Source organism: Rhineura floridana, chromosome 16 (assembly GCF_030035675.1).
Source record: "Rhineura floridana isolate rRhiFlo1 chromosome 16, rRhiFlo1.hap2, whole genome shotgun sequence".
NCBI lineage: Eukaryota > Metazoa > Chordata > Lepidosauria > Squamata > Rhineuridae > Rhineura > Rhineura floridana.
This window is the reverse complement of record NC_084495.1, coordinates 33607580-33629169: the sequence shown is the minus strand read 5'-3', so window position 1 is coordinate 33629169 and position 21590 is coordinate 33607580. Positions and strand designations below refer to the sequence as shown.

Genomic DNA, 21590 nt, shown 5'->3' with positions numbered 1-21590 from the left:
TGAAAATGTGGCTCTGATATTTTTACACGGCCATTGCAGAGTTTGGAAAAACAGATACCTGTCCATTTGGACTCCATGACACCTGTTTTGAGTGGAGAGGAGCAAGAAAGGGCACGTTTCAAAAAGGTGAGGCTCCTGTATGAGTCATTAGCTTTTGGAATTTTGCCACCCGTGCTCAACCCAAGGCGAGATTGTTCGCTACCTTAACCACAGGTTTTGCAATGAATATATATGAAAAGTTCTTAGTGCTGTCTGTGGGAAGTGAAACATACAACTTGTGCTATTTCTTTGGTTGAAGGGGGGCACAGAAAATACACTCATGCATAACTCTTCATGCTCCTTGGATGAGGAGGAATCGTGGCTCAACAGAGGACAGAATAATCTATCGCGGTGGCCAACAGTCTCTCACGACTTTTGTCATCAAAATAGCAAGGTCGCTTTCTTAAAACTTGCATTAGGAAGGAAAAAAGGTGATGAGGACGACCCTTCCTCCCGCCCTTTACATTGATTTTAAAAATGGCAATGTAAACCAAAAGTCTTCTTCAGAAGAGGAAAGAAACCAAAACAGAGAACAGAGAGCTTGTGTCTTCTGCCTTTGTGGTGGGCCCAACTGCTTCTTTAATGCTCATTTTGACTCAAAAAGCGCTGTTTGTTTAGACCCATCTTTGCATCTGAAGTATCCTGAGATGGCAATGATCTGCAAAGTCAGTCACAGCATTCTCTGCCTTCGCTGCAGCGGTATAGCCATTCTCCCGTGGTTTGTAGGACACCAGCATCGGCAGCTCCAGAGGGTTGTTAGGCTGTAAAAAAAAACAAAAAACAGGAGGAGGGGGCAGAGAGGAGAAGAGAGAGATATTCCGTATTAAGTAGTTGCTATCAACGTAGAAGAGGAGGGGGAAGAAACAGACTCGGCACCATGGTGCCATGCCAGAAATCAAGGCTTAGAATTTGTTAGGTGGGAAAGAAAGACATGATTGTAAAGAGGAAAAGCAGAAGAAACACCAAACCAAATTAGCAATTTGGCAGAGAAATTTGTGGAAGCCAGCTGGATTTGCTTGGGTTCTATAAAAATGCTCATTGACACTGGGCAGGGGTGGGCTGTCAAGGCTGACTCAATGTTAAGGGAGCATCATAGAAGTTCAGTAGGTTAACTGTGCACCACAGTCTTTAGAGGAAGGTCACATCCACAACATACATTTCAAGCACACTGCTTCCCCCAAAGAATCCTGGGAACTGCCATTTGTTATTTACTTTAAAATATTTCTATCCTGCCCTTCTACCCTATAATAGGGCACTCAGGGCGGCTTACAAAATCAAAAATGTACATAATAAAACTGTAAACAGTTAAGGGTGCTGGGAATTGTAGCTCTGTGAGGGGTAAAGTACAGTTCCCAGGAGTCTTTGGGGGGAACCCATGTGCTTTAAATGTGCATTAAATGTATGGTGTGGATGTGACCTAGAAACACAGGAAGCTGCTTTATACCGAGTCAAAACCATAGGTCCATCTAACTCAATATTGTCTACACTGATTGGCAGCGGCTCTCCAGGATTTCAGACGGGATATTCCCAGCTCTACCTGAAGATGCCAGGGATTGAACCTGGGACCTTCTGCATGCAAAGCAGCTGCTCTGCCACTGAGCTTCCCCAAGCGACTAAGAACTGCAACTCAGACTTTGCATGCCCGTGCTTTTCATTTTGCTTCACCATCAGAGGACGTTTTGTACTAACCAGGGCCATTGTAAACAGAAACATCCTTTTCATGTGATAAGGCGATAGGATTCTTTAGCTCACCAACAAGGCTCGTGTCCTGGGGAACGTTGAGAAGAGTGAAGAGGGACTACTAACAGAGGCTGCCAGGAAGAAGGAAAAAGAATAGGCACCATCTATTGTTGACGGCAGGCTTGTTGGCTTGTTTAGTAGGATCACAGGGAAACTCTTAAAACATCACCTAATTGTAAGTGACCCTTCTGCAAACAAATGTCGCTTTCCACCCGGCCAATTTAACAAAGCTGCCTACATATAAACACCAAAAGGCTCAAGTCGCATGTTCCCACTGAGACATGCTCTTCCCTGCCATCAGCTTCCAGCGTCATTTGTAGAAGCTCTGAAAACAGAGCACAAAGTTGAAGAACGGCCATAGCTCAGTTGCGGTGCAGGCAAAAGGTCCCAGGTTCAAACTCTGGCATCTCCAGGTAGGACTGGGAGAGAGACTCCTGCCTGAAACCCCAGAGAGCTGCTGCATTGCATAGACTCCTGAGCTAGATGGACCAGTGGCCTGACTCTGTCTAAGGCACCATCCCATGTTTCTGGGAAGGGCCTTAGCTCAGTGGTGGGGAATCAGCTGTGCATGCAGAAGGCCCAGGTTCAATCCCCAGCATCTCCAGGGAGGGCTGGGAAAGACACCCCCCGTCTGAAATCTTGGAGAGCCGCTGCCAGTCAGTGTAGACAATACTAAGCTAGATGGACGAAAGGTCTGACTGTATAAGGCACGTTCCTGTGTTCCAGAGCACTCTCTGTACTGGTGCTACCCAATACCAATTGAACTTCACCAGGTCTAGTCTCTTTATTTTAGGAATCTGATGAAACCTTGGTTCTTCAAAAGGGGTTCAGTATTTCCCCGACTGAATGTATTTCTAAGTGCACTGTTAAAGTGGTGGGGTTTTTGGACTGCCATCCCTAGACTGCAGTTCTTAGGCTATTAAGGTGATTTTTTTTATAGCTGTGTTTAGCTTTTTTGATTTGTTAGCTATGTGGAAGTGAGGCAGGGATATATATAATAATAAAAATTTTAAAAACCCACTGACTTGGTGCTTCCTCTTCCCAGCCTTAATGGGCAGCATTGAAAACACTCTTCTGTTAGGGTTTGCCCAACTGAACTTTCCCCCCTCTGCTCCACCCTTGTGCCCTCCCCAAATATGCTTCGGAGGGTTGGGAGGGAAACCCACAACAGATTTAGGGGATGTGCAGGAAGGTTCCATTGCACAAGAATAAATCCTTGCACGAATGGAACGAGCGTTATTTTGGATAGAAGCCAAAAACTTAAAGAAGCCAAAAATAAAGAAGGAAAAACTTTTCTTAAAAAAAAAAAAAAAAAGCCCCCAGCCCTATAAACTGAGATGACAGTTATGGGCATGAAACGGACTGTTCACATCCACAGGGTAAGCTTTTAACTGAGAGGAGGAAGGCAATTTGGCATTCTTTCTAGTTTGTTTCATGGAGCAATGGACACACATTTAGAATTAAACCCCTGTAGGGAGGTGTTGTGCGCAATGTATGAAGAACGCACACCAAGGCATACGCCCACATGCAAACACACTGTATGGTTGTCTTCTATTAATCAGTCAAAGCAATCAAAGTCTTGTAGCTTCAAGTTCTGTTCCTACAGAGATTTTGCACGTTTAATTCAGACAGGAGTAGCATGCAGAAAGAGGATAAAGACAATCAAATCATTCAACACCTCGCAAGTGCAATGCCAGAATACTTGGGAGTAAATGGGAGCCAGTATAATTGGGCACAATTCACTGAGAACCTCTTGCTCCAACAAAAAGTGCTCAAGTGCATCAGCATGGTTTTGGAAAGCTCGCACCTATTAAAGGTTTAATTATTCCTTTTCAAAGAAACTTGTGCCAAGGCTGGGAAAATCCCCTTCCCTCCCCCCCGTTTTTTTTATGCGATGGGAATCACCTCTGCTTCTGTGAAAACAGTAACAGCTATGGGGCTCCAAATGGATTCTGACCATCTATTCCACCCCCCTGCATGGCCATCTGTATTACTGAATCCACTGAGACACTGGTACCTGAGGCAAGCAATACAAGTGGTGTCTGTTGCAAAACCTATGCCAATGAACCCGAGTGGAAAAGCCCCCTCCCCCCCAAAAAAGGTCTCTGAGATGATCCTCAAAAAGCAGTCTTTCTGCTAAGGGACCCTGCCGAAGTTCTTTCTAAAACGATCATCTATAGTTACCCTGCACACAATGGGGCTGTATTCAGCAAAACCCTACTCAAGAGTAGACCCACTGAAATTAATGAGCCTCAGTTAATCATGTCCATTAACTCTACTGAGCCTACTCTGAGTAGGGCTAGCACCGGATACAACCCAATAACTAATTTTGTGGCACATTGTTGTGAGCATTTTGTGAACAGGCGTAGTCAAGACGGGGGGAAAAATCCCAAGTGCAATAAAAAATAATTACTCCAAACATTTTTTGTCCAAACGTGATAGCATTTGGCATTCCTTCGTTTACATAATTCAATTTTGATAGCAAAAGGTTCAGAGAACTGAGAATGTTTGGGTGGTGGTGGGGTTTTTTTGGGGGGGAGGCAATGAGCCTGGGGACCTGTTGTGTAGCAAGGCACAAAGAAGCTTGCAGAAGCGGCGAAGGAAGCTGTTCCCTTCTTCCGAGTCTTTCAGTAGAAGAGGCCCATGCATTTTCAGACACCTTCAAAACGTCAACCAAGAGGGCTGCAAAGCTTTTACTGAAATAAAAGCTTTTAATGGTGTAGCCTGCGCTAGAGAATAGGTTAAAAAAAGAAAAGGAAAAAGTCCCCACACACTTCTGGCTATCTTGCTTTTAATAAAACAGGTCCACTTTAAAAATAATTAAAAAAAGCCCGTATAGCAGGCATTGTACCTGGCATTGCTCGGCAAGGAAAGTTGCCGCCCCCAACAGCTGAGATTACAAGAATCACATTTTAATTGTTTTCAGGGATCACTTGGTTAATCCGTGCTGTCCAAGGCCCTAATTCTCGAGAATGGGATACCTGTCACAATACATTAGATTCGTCTGAGAATGTCCTTAAAAGGAGAGGTTTAACCGACGGTCTGGCCAGCTTTGAATCGGATGCAATCCTACTGCGCACTCTTTTCTGAAAATGGTGAGGCAAACACAGCACAAAGCACATGAAAAATGCAGCTGATCTAAGCAAGTGAGGTTAACAATGCAACAAACTGAACGACTTAAGAGAAGCTAAAACAAAAGCTAACATTTTTTTTGTTAAAAAAAGCACCACACAATGTTATGAGAAGTGGACCAACATGTCAAGCGCTGTAAAAGCCACCTTCCTTTTGGAGGCATCAACCTGGATCCATGTGGTTCATTTGCATAGCTCACCCATTCTAGTAAAAGCTCCACCCACTTTGTATTTAACTTTAGTCGTAGAGGGATGGGCGGAGCTTGCTGCAAGGAGGAGGTGGAGAGATACAGCTTATATACCTTCATCACCGACTGCCTCCAGTGCTAACCAGAAAAGCCATATTCTTGCCACCATACTAGTCCTGAGTTCACTCTTGTCCAGAAGCAGTCAGGCTTGCCTAGTAAGTTAACTGGGGTTGTCTGTGCATTGGACTCGCAGCCCCCTTCAGGCATAGAAAAGAACACTGGCCCCCAGGACTGGCTAGACATGAAGCCTCTGGATTGGCCACACCTGTTATACAGTCTAGGAGCTTGGTCACCTGCCCATTCTAGGTCAACAAAGCAGTATCTACTCTATATATTGCACTTTGCTCCTGCCCAAGTGTGCTTTTATAAGACACCTATGCATCATTAATGTGTGCACTAGCCTAAGCTCGGAGGGAAGGTAGTTCCATAGTATGGGCACCATCACAGAAAAGGCCCTCCGTGTGGTGGTTGCTAACCATAGCTCCATGGGCTGCGGCATGACCCGGAAGGCCTCATCAAATGATTGTGATGATCATGGAAGGTAGAGGTGGAGGAACCTTCTTCGCCAAGAGGGCTTGCTCTTTATCTCCCCCATCCTGGTAAGCCGAAGTGACAGCACCTGTCAATAATCTGGCATCATACTGACATCGGGTGACTGACAGGTGGGTTCTATCATCTGTCAAAGTTGGCCCTTGGGTGGGGGAGAGATGCTGCCCAAAGGAGGACAGACCTCCCCGTGAATCAACTGAAACATGGAGAAGTCAACCCTCTTGTCTGCACGTTTCAAGACATGCCAGCCAGTTTCCAGTATTAAGTGGCTGGCCTGCCTGAACCCAGCAGTTGATGTGCGGAAGGTGCAATCCTGCTTCCTTCAGCCATGTCTCCACCCGACCCACACCTCATGTCACCTACGACGTCAAGTGGGGAGCAGATGGATGTGGTTTCAGGAAAACAGCCTGGGCAGGTCAGATGGGGAGGTTTCCCATCCCTGATGTAGGGCAAGAGGGAGAATGGTGCTCCTTGAGCTGCTGTGGTCCCAAGTCGTTTCAGGCTCTATCGGTCAGTAGAACTCCGTTAAGAGCGGTGTCCTACGTGTATGACTGGCTGCCCAGTAACGGCTGGATTTTCCACTAGCTGCAGCCTCCGGACCAGACTTTAATGACATTTAGATATTGATGAGGTTTTAATATTTTGTGCGCGTATTTCTTTATTTTTGTCCAGATTTTACATATTGTTGTATACTGCCCTGCAATCATCTGAGGAACAGGGGTCTAGGAATAAAAGTAATACTACTCATGCAAATTAAAAATGTGTCCTCCTCACCTTCTGTCTGAAATAGTACCTTCTGTTATATACCACCTCAGGACTCCAGCATCTCATCTTGTTGCAAGGGTAAACTGGCAGCCTACCTGTGTGAACTGATTCCACCGGGGGAGGGGGGCAGCAAGGAACCATTGGATAAAAAAAAAAGGTCCTATGTGTGTTACAGTGTATTTGGCCTACAGATGGCTGAGTCCCACAAGCCCATTAACACTGGACGCTTCAATCCCCACAAAATCAACATGGCTGCCTGAACCCACCCCTCGGCTTCAGAGCATCGTCTACTACAAAGGCGGCAGGGATTCAGGAAGAGGAGGCCTTCCAAAAAGTGGGCGATGAGCAACATGAGAAGGAACATGCAATGAAAGGCGGAAGTGCGAGGAGACACATCTTTGAAAGAAAAAGACACGCAAGTTATCAAAAAGGTTATACACACGGAGAGAAAGGAAACCAGCTAAGCGGCTCAAGGGCTTCTGATTAAGAGGAGAAAGGTCACCTTATTCATTCAGAGAAGCTGTGATTGCTGGAGGTTTGAGAGAGCACAAAGATAGTAGATGTTCCCGAGGAAGGAAGGAGCCTCATTACCTGGTTGAGAACGACACAAAAGAAAAAGGGGAGATTGTAGAAAGGGGCGGGGGGGGAAGAGAAAGAGAGAAATGCAAGGGAGGGAAAGGCGAGAGAGAAAATTACAAACAAGCTTTCCACTCCAACGCATCCTCATGGGGGGAGGGGGAGTAAGATGCTGATAATAAAAGCAGAGAGCACAGAATATGTTGAGAGAAAAGCACCAAAGGGTTAGCAACGAGAGCACAGCAGTTTAAGAAAGGAAGACTTTGAGAGGGCAGGTGCAGCTATTGAAGCTGATTTGTCCTGAAATTGGGGCTTAAAAAAAAAGTGTATCCAGAGTGGGCAAATTATAGGAAGGTCTGTACTACCAAAAAAAAAAAAAAAAAAAGGTTTTAGCGTGCTTAGATCTGTAACACTGAAGAATTACCCCTGCTGGCTCAAATGCAAGGTCCATCTAGTTTCTGGCATCTTTCTCCCAAGGATGGTCAGCCAGATGCTTCTGGATTGTTTCCATGCCCTGCTGTGGAGGTAACACTGTAGTGGTAGAGTGTGCCTCAATATGAAGGCTTCATTCAATCCTCATGGCCAGCAGCCAAAGTATGGCCTGAAGGCACATGAGGCCATTGCCTCATCTCATGGGTTTGGGCCCAGCCAGTGTCTGGATGGGCAACCACTTGGAAACCACACAGACACCATTTTGGGTTCCACAATAGAAGAAAAGTGGGATATAAACATAAGAGAACAAATTAGCACAAAAAATTGATGTCTCCTCCACTGTGATTTTGTCTAACCTTCTTTTAAAGCCATCAAAGATCGCAACAATCACAATATGGCAACCTGATGCCCTCTAGAGGTTGCTGGACTCCAACTCCCATCATCCCCAGCAGGATGGCCAAAAGTCAGGGATGATGGGAACTGTTGTCCAGAAACACCTAGAAGTATGTTGGCTACCCCTCTCATATGGAATGTGTTGCCACAAGGCAAGTTAATTAAGTGTCACGTAAATAAACTCTTTTTGTCTACCATCAAGTAAATGTCACTAGGTGACCATTGCTTTCTGGTTTGATGAAATGGGAAAAAAAACTTCTCTTGCTTTCCATTCTGCTTGCAATTTTATAAAACAATACCACATTCAGAAGCCACAGACCTGAACTTACAAGATCTGAACAGGGTGGTTTACAACAGATGCTATTGGAGGTCGCTGATTCATAGGGTTGCCATAAGTCGTAATTGACTTGAAGGCACATAGCAACAACAAAGTCTTGTTTTAAGCCAAGAAACCCCAAAACCATTGGGTGGGGAACCTGGTGCAGTTGTTGGTCTCCAATTCCCATCACCCTCGGCCAGCATGGCCAACAGTCAAGGATGATGGGAGCTGTCATCCAACAACCACTGGAGTGGCACCAGGTTGCCTATCCTTGCTTTAGCCTTTCTTCAGAGAGAAAGGGCTCTACCTTCCCACCCTCACTTTGGTTGCCATTTCTTGCCCCTTTGCCTTTTTTGAGATTGGCCAACCAGAATTGTATGCAGTATTCCAAATGAGCCATACCATACAATACTGACATACTGTGTGATTCATTTTTCTCTGATGTCTCTTTCCCAGTTAAAACCTTCTCATCTCTTCAAACGTGCCGATAAGTTTCTCTTGGATGGACTGTGTATAAATTTGAGGATTAAGAGACAAAACAGGAAATCCTATTCTCATTTTACAGCTTGAAAAACACTGTGCTGAAGTAGAATTATTATATATGGCTGTTTTTTGTAGGGCAGGAGGGGAGCACTGCGGTGGGCCTCTACAAGGGACCCTCATTGGATTTTGTTTGGATGTATAATCTTCTAATTAGGATCTAGTTTAAAGGAAATGGGGTTTACAGACATCGGCTGTGCACAGCACTGACTGGCTGGAACCTGTAACATTATGAACACCTGCCCAAAGTAGTTTTTTCAAGTTTAAAAACAAAACAAAATAACCGTGCTCTTAAAAAAAATAAAAATAAAGGGGGCTGACGTTATGCCAATTTTGATAAAACGGACAAGTGAGCAGTTTTTAAAGAGAGAGGTGGACTGTCTGGCTGAAACGGGGTGAAGAAGCTGGACTACCCCAAGAGAGAACGAGCACACAACACAAACAGCCCTGCCATTCAGGGACATTTCTACATCACAGTTTAATGCTGGAATTCCCTGCCAAGGCCTCCTGCCCCTCCTATTTTCCTTTCTTTTCTTTTTTTTTGGGGGGGGGGTTGTTTGGTTGGGGTGTTGCCTGCTTTTTTCCCCTTTTCTTTTCTTTTCTGTTTGCATGTATTTGTTTCAGGATGTAGGTGCTTTGCCTTTTTTGGAGGAGTTTCACAGCATCACTAGTTTATCTTCTGTGAAATGGATACTTTGTGGTGCCCATGAGTTTCTTAGATTTCCAAAGGTACCTCTCACTTAAATGGTTCCCCGTAAGCCTTTCAAATGCCCCTAACTGAAGTAAGTATACATTTTTATTCAACTCTGTTGTGGCAGTTCCAGCTTTTTTTTTATTGTCCTTGTAACTAAAAAATAAAATAAAATAAAATAAAGCACCACAGAAAAAAGGACATTCCCCACCCTCCACCTCTCAATGAAATTAAGCATGTTTTCATGATGAGAAACTAATCATGACTGCCAAATATTGGGTTTTACAAGTTTGCATCTTTCCTTTTCTAGGGTTGCCAACTGATTAGAAGAGTCATTTTACTTGCTCTCATGCTTTTAATAACAGCCTGGTCTGCAGAGATCAGGAGGTATGATTTTTTTCACAGGATGGAGCAAATATGTTTGGATCAATCTGGCATTAAAGGGCAAGAAACAGAGGTTGGTAAAAGCCGGCAACTGTATTTGGCTGGGATGAGTATGAAGAGGCAGTGGCATACTTGGTGTGTATGTGTGGACGGACTGTTAGGCAAAGGTGAAAATCCAGCTAGGGCAGGGCTGGGCAACCTGTGGCCCTCCAGATGTTGCCAGACTACAACTCCCATCAACCCTGACTGTTGGCCATGCTGGTGGGGGCTGATGGGAGATGGAGTCTGACAACATCTGGAGGGTCACATTTTTCCCCATCTCCACTTTATGGGGTGCAGAGACTTTGCTGCATAACTATTTCACATGAGAAGGGAGAGCGGCTGCCACACTCACCAGCCTGACCTCATCCATCTTGCCTGGCCCTGGCCCCTTCCACAGGTTGGAGGGGATGGTCTGAAGCAAGGAGCATGTGCGGCATATGGGTCAGCTGCCCATGTGACTTAGAACCCTGATCCAATGCCCCACTTCCCTTTTAAATTCTTTACAAGAATGTCAGGTGACTTGATTATATAGCATACACTTTGACCCTTAACAAGCTGATAATATAACTTGGGGGGGTGGATGCTTGATGCTAGTTAAATGATAGACAGGGTTAATGGAGGACTCCAATGTGTCCAGCTTGAAGCTTAATAACAACAACAGTAACACCCCCACCATTTATAAAGTGCTGCCGAGTGTTCAAAACGCTTCATATTACTCTCTTGGAAGGTAAGCCAATGTTATTAACTACCCAATAAAATACAGATGGGGAGTTGAGGAGCCTACGGCTGTCTCATGAGTTCACAGCAGAGGGGAAGACTGAACTGGAAACATTTGTGTTCACAGCTCACTTTCAGCCACCATGCTAAGCTAACAACTCTACTTTGCATATTATTCCATCGATCAACAGCTGTCCATCAAAAGGGTCTACATTCTCCATAATCTTTTATTTTTATACTCTAGCAAAGACAACTCTTCGACATGTTGATTGGGTATAAAGTTTACTGTAAAACCACATAAACGTACAATCTAACATAATGTATACACTTGCATTTTTGCAACTTTCTGTATAAAAGCAAACATAAAGATCCCTTAACACGTCACTTAAACTTATCAGATCCTTGTGTAACAGTCCCAACTCCACTTCTTGGAAAAGACAAATGAAAAACAGAGGCCAGCATTCATGAAATGGCTTGTTGGCTAGAACCTTAGTGCCAATTACAACACAAATATTATATGTGGGGCTGATGTGCGTGTAACACAGCTGATCTCGTAACCGTGGTTTAAGACATCAGCTACAGGTTTCCTGTTTCGTGCATGCCTCTCTGCCCTGACATGACCCCCCCCACCACCACCCCTCCATTCCCTGCCCGCCTGTAATCTTGGTTTACCATTTGGTCTGCACTGGCACTAACTGTGGGCAATGTTATCCAGGATTCCCTCCAGAGTTTGTTAACCAGTTTCAAAGCAAACCCTGATTAGCATCAGCACACACATACTGTTCGCCCAGGTTTTAAGGCCAGAAGGGAAGGAAGGGAGAAATTTGTGCTCAAGAAAGAAGGAGGGAGGCTGCGAGCTCACAGGCCACAGGCATTCTCAGCTATGGTTCGGAGATCTCGGGTGGTATGTTTTCACCAGGCCATCGCTGCCATCATCTCACTTGGCACAAGTAAAGATCCAATTAGCAGCCCCAATCTGTGAAGGAGCATGGTTGGTAGGGGGGTGGGACGGGCAAGGAAACAGAGTGAATCAAAGACATTACTCAGAGCAGCAGATTCTTGTATATGTTTTCAAAAAGAAATTACTGTTCAACTGGCCTAAGTGAGGCATCTCAAAGACTGGGATCCAGTGCTTGAAAAGCACCACAAAGAAAAATCAAGCTCCCTTAGCGCTGGTCTGGTCCCAACAGGTCTGCTACAGGATTTGGTTCCAGTGCAAATGGTTCCTCGCAGTATCATCTCCACACAGGTATTCGGCCCTAACTGGAATCCAGTGACTATCTGGTTGGGACATGAAGGATCAAACATCTCCTCAACTCTTTTTTTTTTTAATTAAAGAAACATGCACAGCTCCTGCAATAGAAGCAGTAACCCCTAAAACAAGGGTCCAGGCGAATTCCTCAAAAGTCTGGATTTGGAAAATGTTTTTCTTGGAAATCCCTTCCTGTATTCTCGCTTAACTTGGTCCAGCCTTTACGAGTTCAGTTCTAGACAGGCTAGATAGACGCAGCCATGTCTGCTCAGTTGCCCTTCCGCATACCAGAGATATCCTCCTTGCTGATCTCTACAAGGAGCAGTTGGTGCAACAAACACTGACTATGAGGCACTGCTAGCTAATCTGGGCAGGACTTTTTCAAATGTTCTGAACAATGCAATGAAATTGGGGAGGCGCTTGTCTGTCACATCAAAAAGATATTAGTCAATCGCTTAGAAGAGAGGGAGCCACTCTTCAACTTCAGCAATGTTGGCCTTGTCCCGTCCGCATCTTACCTGGTGGGGTTTTCTTTTCATACTTCTAAAAACCAGGGCAAGGACCTCAGGGAGAAGAGAAAGGAAGATTAGGCAAAATATTGCCAGCCAGGTTGATGCAGAAGTCAGCACCTGGGCAAATACGTGATACATTCTTTGTTGCTTCAAGAAAGGCCTGGACAGAACAACACAAGGAGAGAAAAAGAAACACACATATTATATGTTTGAACAACAACAAAAATAGGTTTGCCTCATCTTCTTTAGTTATTACGAAGAATAAACATTTAAATAACGTATGTCAATCGTAGTAAGTTCCATATTCATATTACAAGTGAGACCAGCAAGAAAATGTAGGTTGGAGTACCCCAGTTTAGGATGCCAGCCAGCCAGACACGCCCAGGACACTCCAATACATTCTCCCTCCTAACTACCTGGTTTTTCATTGGTTCTCTCTCACTCAGTTAACATTTCCCAAAAAAGAACCTTCACTGAAGTTTTGGTAACATGCAAATGTCCTTAAACTTCAGGTGAAATCTGTGCAGGTTATGCCCAGGCACCATAATATACACTTAAATGAAACACTTACCAAATGATTCCTCCCCAGAAGAATGAGAAAAACACATAGAAGACCAAGGAACCCCAAATGACGAAGTGGTTCACCCATGTCCAGAACCGAGTGTCTAATGCCAGCTAGACGGTTTGAGAAAGAGACAGAAAAAGCCACCTTAGAAACAAATCAAACATATTATAGGGTATAATTGCTATTGATTACTACAGCAACTGAACTGTAGGAAAATCAACATCAGTATGATCAATACACTATGTGCAAAATCAAGCACTCCTCTGTACAAGTGAAACAAAGTTGAATTTACTGAAGGACAGAAGACAGAGAACACTAACCTTTAATGTGACGGTGAACACCAATACTGTAAAAATCATAGTTCCAAAACTCCAGTTCCCTGACATCTGAAAAACATACGTCGGTTCAGGTATTTGTCTTGTCAAGATTTTTGGATGGGGGCGGGGGAGAAAATGATTACAATGGAACTATTTTTTCACAGGAGGAAGATATTGCAACCCTAATTAGAACATTTCCCCCTAACAGTGAAACATCTCGCAGGGCACAATAAAACAAAACAAGCAACATTTATGGCTATCTACTGCAATTTGTACAATGGTGATTTTTTAAAAAAGAAAATGCAATCACAGTGATCTCCTGCTTTTATTTTTAAAAAAATGGATGCGAGGAAGCAGGGTTAGCATTCCTTTACATGAAGGTTGATGTCGGATGGCGAGGACCCAGATAACGAAACTCTTTTAATTGTACAACAGTAGAGCGAGCCCTACATTGGTACTGCAAGGAAGGGAAGATCCCGGCAGAGGATTCTGGGTAATATTCTTACACACGCACTCAGTTCAGCATAGGTCGAATTAGAACCAACTGATCTACATTGGCTGAATAAGGAACATAGTCTGCATCTCCCCTGCCTTCCTAAGGTCTAATTCCCAAATATCTGGTTTAGTGCTAAACAGGAGCCTGGGAAAACACCCATGTGGACAAGCCTTTATGTAACAACTGCTATCCCCCCCTTTTTCACACACTCTCTTTTCTATGGCTCTACACGCAACTTGAAGGCAGTCAATTTCCATACACGCACCAAAGAAAAAGCAATAGGCTGCATTTCAAAGTCAGAACAATGGCAACGAATGGGACAATTTGCTTACCAAATTCTGTCAAAATCTGAATGCATACATTAAAACAGAAAGTGACATGTAAAAGGTATATTTTGGGTGGTGTTTTGTTGTTGTTGTTGTCGCTTTTTTGGCATAATGGCAAACAGGCACAAAATCAATGTGCCAAGAGGCAGGGGTTGTGACAAAATTGCCAACATGAAACAGCTTTGCAAAGATGCAGCCAAGTGGATTTATGCAGCTCTCCCTTTCAGAAGGAAAATCTGAAAAAGGCTTTCATCCATGAGCAATAAGAACAATTTTTGCGCAGAGGCCCAAATAAACTTCTGTTTGGTGGAAGAGCTGAAGGTGCATCATTGCAGTCTAAAACATAATTTGCAATTCACATTTACGCAGATCCCATATGGGCAAACTAGGATGTGCATGGGAACCCCCACAGGTCTTGAAAGTGATAATTGCACCTGCTGGGGGTGGACATTTAGATCAAGACCACAGCACACAGGTAGAGTTTTCTCTAACCTTTCCTTCCCATGCCATTTTCCCCAATTAACTCACACAAGGAAAAACAAAGACTAGTACACTCCTCACACACACCCCAGTGTGTTAACCGAAAAAAATAGCATGGAGAGAAAGGGTTAAAAAAACCCTCCTGCAATACTAATCCTCTATTTCACCTCTCAACTATTAAGTGCTTCTACTGTATATTTTGGAAAGTTATTTGTCTGTTCTCTATGCACTTGGACACCTATTAAGATATCATAACCATATTTTGCATGATAGTTTCTGAGATTGAGGAGGGTTTTTTTGTCTATGTTTGTCAATATACAGCTGGACGCCATTTTGAATCAAGATGGCAGACTGAACCTTTCAAACCTGCATTGATTTTAACCCCTGATCTCAAACCTGCACTGATTTTGTTGGCTTCTTAGAATTCCCGAGCATGCCGGGTACAAGGCTACTATTAAAAAATACAAGTTTAGGTGATCTGTAAATGTGATTTTCCATCTCACACATGTTTAGGCTCTTAATAATAATGAAAGAAACAAACACTTAATGGAATGAGGTTGGAACCCAAGGAGCTGACTCCACTGTCCCCCAAAGCGTGCTTACATCCCATGGGCTGTTTGACTACGACCTGGGTTTGAATCCCCACACAGCCATGAAGCGCACTGGGTGGCCTTGGGCCAGTCACTGCCTCTCAGCCTCAGAGGAAGGCAATGGTAAACTCCCTCTGAATACTGCTTACCATAAAAACCCTATTCATAAGGTCGCCATAAGTTGGACTCGACTTGAAGGCAGTCCATTTCCATTCCCCCCCATCACACCGCCCCAAGTTTCAAACGTGTTTTGCTGTGTGGCAGAGGACACAGTCAAAGAGCCAATGGGGGCATAGAATGAGCCACATTGTTTAGTGACTCCAGACCCAACTTGGTTTTTTTGGTTGAAAGTGCTTCGTTCCTCTTACCTTTCCGTTGTCCTCTATAGAAGCATTCTGGAAAAGAAAATAAACCCCAAAGAAAAACACACAGCCATCAAAAAGGCCCAGCAAGGTCCAATACAAGAAAGGCTTCAGCTGCAACATGGCATTGTCGGAAATGTTCCTGCCAAGGAAAATGTAACAAAAAAGAAAGGCTTTAAGACTTGTGTGCAAGGAACGGGAGGGGGAAAACTACAATGCCAGCTCTCAAGGACCTTCAGGGCAAGCCAGGAAAGAGAACGAAAGCTGGCTTATAGGTTTACAACAGCAACATGTGCAGTATTTGCTATTTCCCCTCCCACTCTAGGACCCGGAGCTCACAGATCTCTTCCACAAGGACAGCTGGATGGCTTCTAGAGCACTTGGATCTGCGCACAGAGGAGAGCCAGTGTAGCGAAAGTGGTTAGAGTGTTAGGCTAAGACTGAGGAGATCAAGAATTCAAATTCCTAGAAAACCATGACGCTCACGGGGTGGGTGGGTGAGAGAGAACCATGAGCTCCTAAGAGGAAAGGTGGAATGAATATCACTTCCCATGTGACCCCAAGAGTGGAAAAAGAAAGCTGCGTAAGACAATCATGACATGAACAAAAACAAGACATGTCAATTTCAAAATACATCAACAATGCCACTTTGTGCTTTCAAACACTGTTATTGGTCTGTGACTGTAATAAACCATTCATTCATTCACTTCCAGACATTCCTGTTTGCAGGTTGACATTCTGTTCCCGCGCTTCTTTTGTGCCCAGTCTCTTACTGTTGCTTTGTTCGGCCCAACTTCTGGCCACCCACATGTTCTGAAAAAGCCAGATCAGGAGAACGTCCAACCTATTCTGGCTGCGTCACTCTGGTGGCTTTTTTTTTTTTTTTAAATAGATCTGATCCTCGAAACCAGCTCTGTGATGCTTTTGAAGAAGGCTCTGCCTTAACAAACCTACGTGGAATGTTAAGGCATGGGCTCCCTCTGCTGGCTTCAGCTGCACTCTCTTGGCAGAAAGAGACTTCCAGAGAAGATTGTTAAGGGAATGCAAGGAATGCAGCGAGATATCGGCAGGATTTGTCATAGATAGCAGCACTGGTGGCTGGTGCCCAGTAGGACTGAGAGGGTGAAAGGCAGGGAGCCCAACAGTAGGTGGAGCCAATGACAGGCAGAGCCAACTCATTCTAGCTTTGCCTCCCTCCTCCGCTCTGCTGAGTTCTACAAGAGCAGCAGTGACACCCTCAGGACTGGTTGTAAGTAAGGAGGGAGGCAGGTGGGGGCTGGATGAGAGCAGACTGAGGTTGGTGGGACAGAACCCCGTTCTCCCTAATGAGGCAGTCTCCACTGGGTAGCCGTCTTACATGGGCCACCCAGGCCAGCGTTGTCTACTCTTGCTGACAACAGCTCTCCAGGATCTCAGGCAGAGGAAGGGTGCTTCCTATTACCTCCTTTTAACTGGAGGTGCCAGGGACTGAACTTGGGAATTTCTGTATACAAATCTCTTCTACAAAGGAAAAAAAGCTGTAGGAGCAAAATCTGGTCACCCACACTTTAGGACGCAATCCTGTCCGAAACCTCATTTGGCCTAATTTGGAAGAGACCAAAACAAGGATACAGATTGCATCCTTGGTTATTTTTCTCCTAAATCTAGGAGGATCTCTTCTCTTCCACCTGCATGCTTTCATGAATAAATTATAACTTCTGAGAAACATGGGTAGCATAGGTCTTGATATATTTTCAAATGGGGCCCCTTTATGGAAGGAGAGGGTGATATAAAAAGTAAATGCATGAAATAAGATACTTAAAGATACATGAAATAAGAATGTATTGGATATGGTATGAAATTAAGCACATTTATCAAAACTAATATACCGCTTGATCATAGAAAACCCCTAAGCATTTTACAAAAAAAATTTAAGTAGCAAATATACTACTGACTATAAGCTTTGTGAGTGTCGTTCATGCAAGTTCTGATGCTTAATCTTCATATTTTTCTAAAGAAAGTCTTCCCACAATTGGGAAGGTTAGATTTAATTAAGCACCTGCTTAAGTATCTCTCACTGAAAGAAATAAATGAGCAAAAAAAGTGTTTAGCTTTGACAGGCTTGTGATCAGATTTTTTTTTTTTTTACTTTTGGAACGTATATGACGCAAAGAAGGACAAAACTGGCTTCCCTCCCCGTCCGTTATTTCAATAACAGAAGGCCTATTATAGCTCCTCCCGCCTGCAATAGTAAAATTTCACATACAAAGCCAGGACAGATGGAGCTGCAGTGTGCATCTCAGGACAGACCATACAACTGCAGGGCTAACAATCCAGTTAAGAAACCATACTGAGCTCTCTGGAGTAAGCCTCATTTGGCATTATGCTGTTAAACCCTGTGGTATCCTTTCCCTGCCCCGCAAAAAACAACTCTAAACTGGATAACTGCAGAGCAGCAAACTGGAAAGCTTAAAACGGCTGCAGGCCTGTCCAAGCCTTTTGTATTCAGGGACACATATGCAAATTGAGACCATCTTATTTTTACAATTAGCTTGTTTCTCTTACTCTGCTCATGCAATTATACTCACTGGGCAAGCAGATGAGCTCACTAAGCTCCCATCAAGCTATAAATAGCACCAAAGAGAGCTGCCGCTGCGCTTGGCAGAGGTAAGAGGGAGGGGAGGGGAGCAGTGGCGGCCAGCCCCACTCTGGAGCAGCCCCACTTCTGCCCAGCCCCAGCCCTTTTATTGCAGACATAAATCCTTTGGATGCAAAGAAGGATGTTTACACCACATCAAGCACTAGATACTGACAACAGCAGCTGGCTGGCTGGAGCAGGGCCAAGGGAGGATTTTGGCTTGCTGGAGCAGGTTAGCGGCTCGCTCCACGGATGCAATGCAAGGCCAAGCATCTGTTGCTACACGGCTCAATGTACAATGTTACGGTTTCAAGAAGAGAGCTGAACCCTACTCAGCCAGATGGCACATGGACACCAAGAACCAATCCTGCAAGTGCTGGAACGCTAAATTCAAGGAGAGGTTTCACGTCTTAACAATGAAAGAAAGCATAACCTCGCTCTGAACTTTTACAGAAGGAGACACAGAAATGAACTGTAAAAAAAGGAACCACAAACAAACAAACAAAAAGAATAGACAGTCACAGGAAGTGAGCAGTGATTTGCACTACTCCATGTAGCAGAAAACAGCAAGATGGGGGAGGGAGGGGAAGGGAGTGAACCATAATAATGAGCAGTCATCATCACTAGTTTAACAACTATCAGCTCTCTCCAGTAACCATCCTTTGCACCCTTAATTCCTAGTTGTTGTTTTTAAACTGCTATTTCCTATTCCTCCAAAGCAGGGGTGGGGAACCTTTTCCACCTGGCAGGCCACATCCTAGGCTTCCCCCCCATCCCTGGTAAGCCACTTTGACAGGTGCCCCCACCTGTCGATCACCGGAGGACTCATTTTTTTCCTTTGTAGCATGACTCAGGTTCAAGCTGCGCTGCAAACAAAAATGCAAGCCGGGCATGAGGTCACTGCCGATCAACACCCACTTCAAGCCCGGCTTTTGCCAGGGGTTGGCTGGGCTATGGAGATCCTCACGGAGAGCCCAGTAGAACAGCTGACCCCTGCAGGCTTGCTGTCGCTGCCAACAAAAGGTGGGGTATAAATGCTGTAAATAGATGAAAATATTGCAGATGGGGGGGGGAGATGACTGTGGCCAAGAAGGAGTGGCCTGCCTAAGGCCGTGAGATTCTCCATCACCACACCAGCTCACCTTCTGCATCAGCAGCTGTTAAGAGCTGAATGACGGTCACTGGCGCTCAGAGGCAAAGGAAAACAACGAAAACACCAATTAGTACTTACAGATATAATTTTGGGAAGGTCATCAGGGCGTTGATAGGGACATGTTGCTCCAGCAGACTGTAGGCCACGATCGGCAGAGACGTAAAGCAAATGTTGAACATGGTCAGGTAAGCGGCGTCATACAGAGGCTTAAAAAACAAATGAGGAGGAGGAGTCAGGGGGGAAAGCAGGCCAATCGCTTGCTCCTCCCCTCTCCAAAATACTCCTGATGCTGCCTGCTGCCCCCTCCTCTACATTGTTTAAAATTTCGCTCCCCCTTGGTTTCAAGGTTACCACAGACAATTCAATCTCAGGTTTAGAAATAGTGGTGTGCTCGGTCACCTATGGCGACTGGAAAACAAGGTAGGGAAAACCTTTGTGGAGTTAGGGGGCACTCTTCCCATCCCCACCCACCCCCCTTTTGGACTGTCAATATGCCACACTGGCCTTGTAGAAGTTCGTTTTCCGGAGATTTACTGGCAAGGCTGACTATAACTTAATCTAACCCTGGATAGGTTGAAGCAGATGCGGGAAACCTCTGGCCCTCCAGATGTTGCTGAGCTGCAACTCTCACCATCCCATGCTTGCTACAGCTGATGGGAGTTGTAGTTCAGCAACATCAGGTCAAAAGGTTCCCCACAGCTGGGTTAAAGAGATGGACAGGGAGAGCCTAAGGGCGTTACTCAGATGTTAAACTACCTGGATCTCAACAGGATTTGCTTTTGAGCAAGAATGCTGAGGATCCCAGCGAAGAGATGGCGACTGCCCTACCTGCCCATGAGCTTACAACATAAGAAGATGCTTTATACTGGGTATTAGTCTGCCTAGCTCAGGATTATCTGCTGTGACTGGCAGTGGCTTTCTGGGGTCTTAGGCTGAGGCCTCTCCTGGCACCTGAAACTTTGAATCCATTTAGCTGGAGACATCAAGGGCTGAATCTGGGCGAGTAAGGCCTATGCTCGGCCACGGAGGTTGGGTGCCTCATCAGTGATCCTCACTGCTGAGAAGGAAACCGAACTTCTGGTCTGGATCCAAACTACACAAGGGGTTTTTCACCTCCCTGCCTTCTTTCAGGTTTCTCCTCAAAAGCCACATTTTCCCATTAAGCTTCTAGCACAACCCATCAGGCCTCATCCCCTGCTCACTAGGCCCAAGAGCTCAACTGCGCTAAAAGGCATGGTCTTCTCACACTTACTCTCTGTTGCCCCTCTAAGCTCCTGTTCAGAGCAGATCTACTGAAGTTAATGGACATGGCTATGGTGCATTCATTTCAATGGGTCTACTCTGAGCAGGAATAGCATTGGATACAACTTTTACTGACTTAAGGTTTTATCGGAGTGTTGGAGAAAGGGTCAGCTATTGAAACAATGCAAAGGTCATCATAGGGCCGGTATACGCCTCTTCCTGAAAGCCACCTTTGCACACTTTCCTGGGAGTACGTTGATTTGAAGAGAGAGAAGCTTATTTCTGAGTAAACCATGTGTAGGATGGCACCGTTTAAGAGTGATATTCAGTGAAGAGTACACCCACTGAAGTTAACAGTCATGAGTAATTTTAGGTTCATTTCAATTAGTCTACTCAGAGTAGGACTTAGTTGAATACAACCCTAAGTGCCCAACACACACACTTTTCTCACTAACATGTTAGCTCTAGTGGTGAATTACTAGTTAATCTGCTGTGCAGAGATTGCTGCCATTTTGTACAATGTTACGGTTTCAAGAAGAGAGCTGAACCCTACTCAGCCAGATGGCACATGGACACCAAGAACCAATCCTGCAAGTGCTGGAACGCTAAATTCAAGGAGAGGTCTCACGTCTTAACAATGAAAGAAAGCATAACCTCACTCTGAACTTTTACAGAAGGAGACACAGAAATGAACTGTAAAAAAAGGAACCACAAACAAACAAAAAGAATAGACAGTCACAGGAAGTGTGCTTCTGAGAAACAGCTGCATTCTAAGCAGGAGAAATTCAGCTCATTAACAAAGTTTGGCAAAAACAGTGATTGAATGGAACTCTTGAGAAACTGCACATCATGCTCATTCATTATATCCTAAAGTCCACTTTCATGGAACACTGGGGAGTTTGTGAGCCTCTGCTAATGAGCCAGCTCAGTCTAGGTTTGCCTGAGAAGGCAATTTGCGTGCATTGGGGTTACAAGTGGGATTCAAGGATTTTACATAAGCTGTGGACAACCTTTTAAGGTGAAAAGGGCAGGAAACCAAGGCAATACAAGCAGTTGCAGACTTCTGCAATGACTGAGACAGCTGCCAAACAGTTGCACTTCTGATTAATAAA

The 21590-nt window shown here is 44.7% G+C and overlaps 1 protein-coding gene across 5 annotated transcripts in view; it reads right to left on the bottom strand.

Moving 5' to 3' along the window:
- The window catches only part of ATP11C (ATPase phospholipid transporting 11C), a 90832-nt gene continuing 69242 nt past the window's right edge, over positions 1-21590 (bottom strand). For 2 of the 5 annotated variants that reach the window (XM_061599103.1, XM_061599102.1), the window contains exons 24-29: positions 19315-19442; positions 15473-15608; positions 13216-13281; positions 12902-13005; positions 12337-12490; positions 1-800 (exon numbers count right to left, since the gene is read on the bottom strand). In XM_061599103.1, the coding sequence (XP_061455087.1) occupies positions 654-800; positions 12337-12490; positions 12902-13005; positions 13216-13281; positions 15473-15608; positions 19315-19442 (735 nt within the window). In that variant the 3' untranslated portion in view covers positions 1-653. Of the gene's footprint in view, positions 801-4760; positions 4866-6974; positions 7064-11202; positions 11543-12336; positions 12491-12901; positions 13006-13215; positions 13282-15472; positions 15609-19314; positions 19443-21590 lie in introns of those variants that run through there. The other 3 variants (XM_061599104.1, XM_061599105.1, XM_061599106.1) reach the window with 3 other exon arrangements.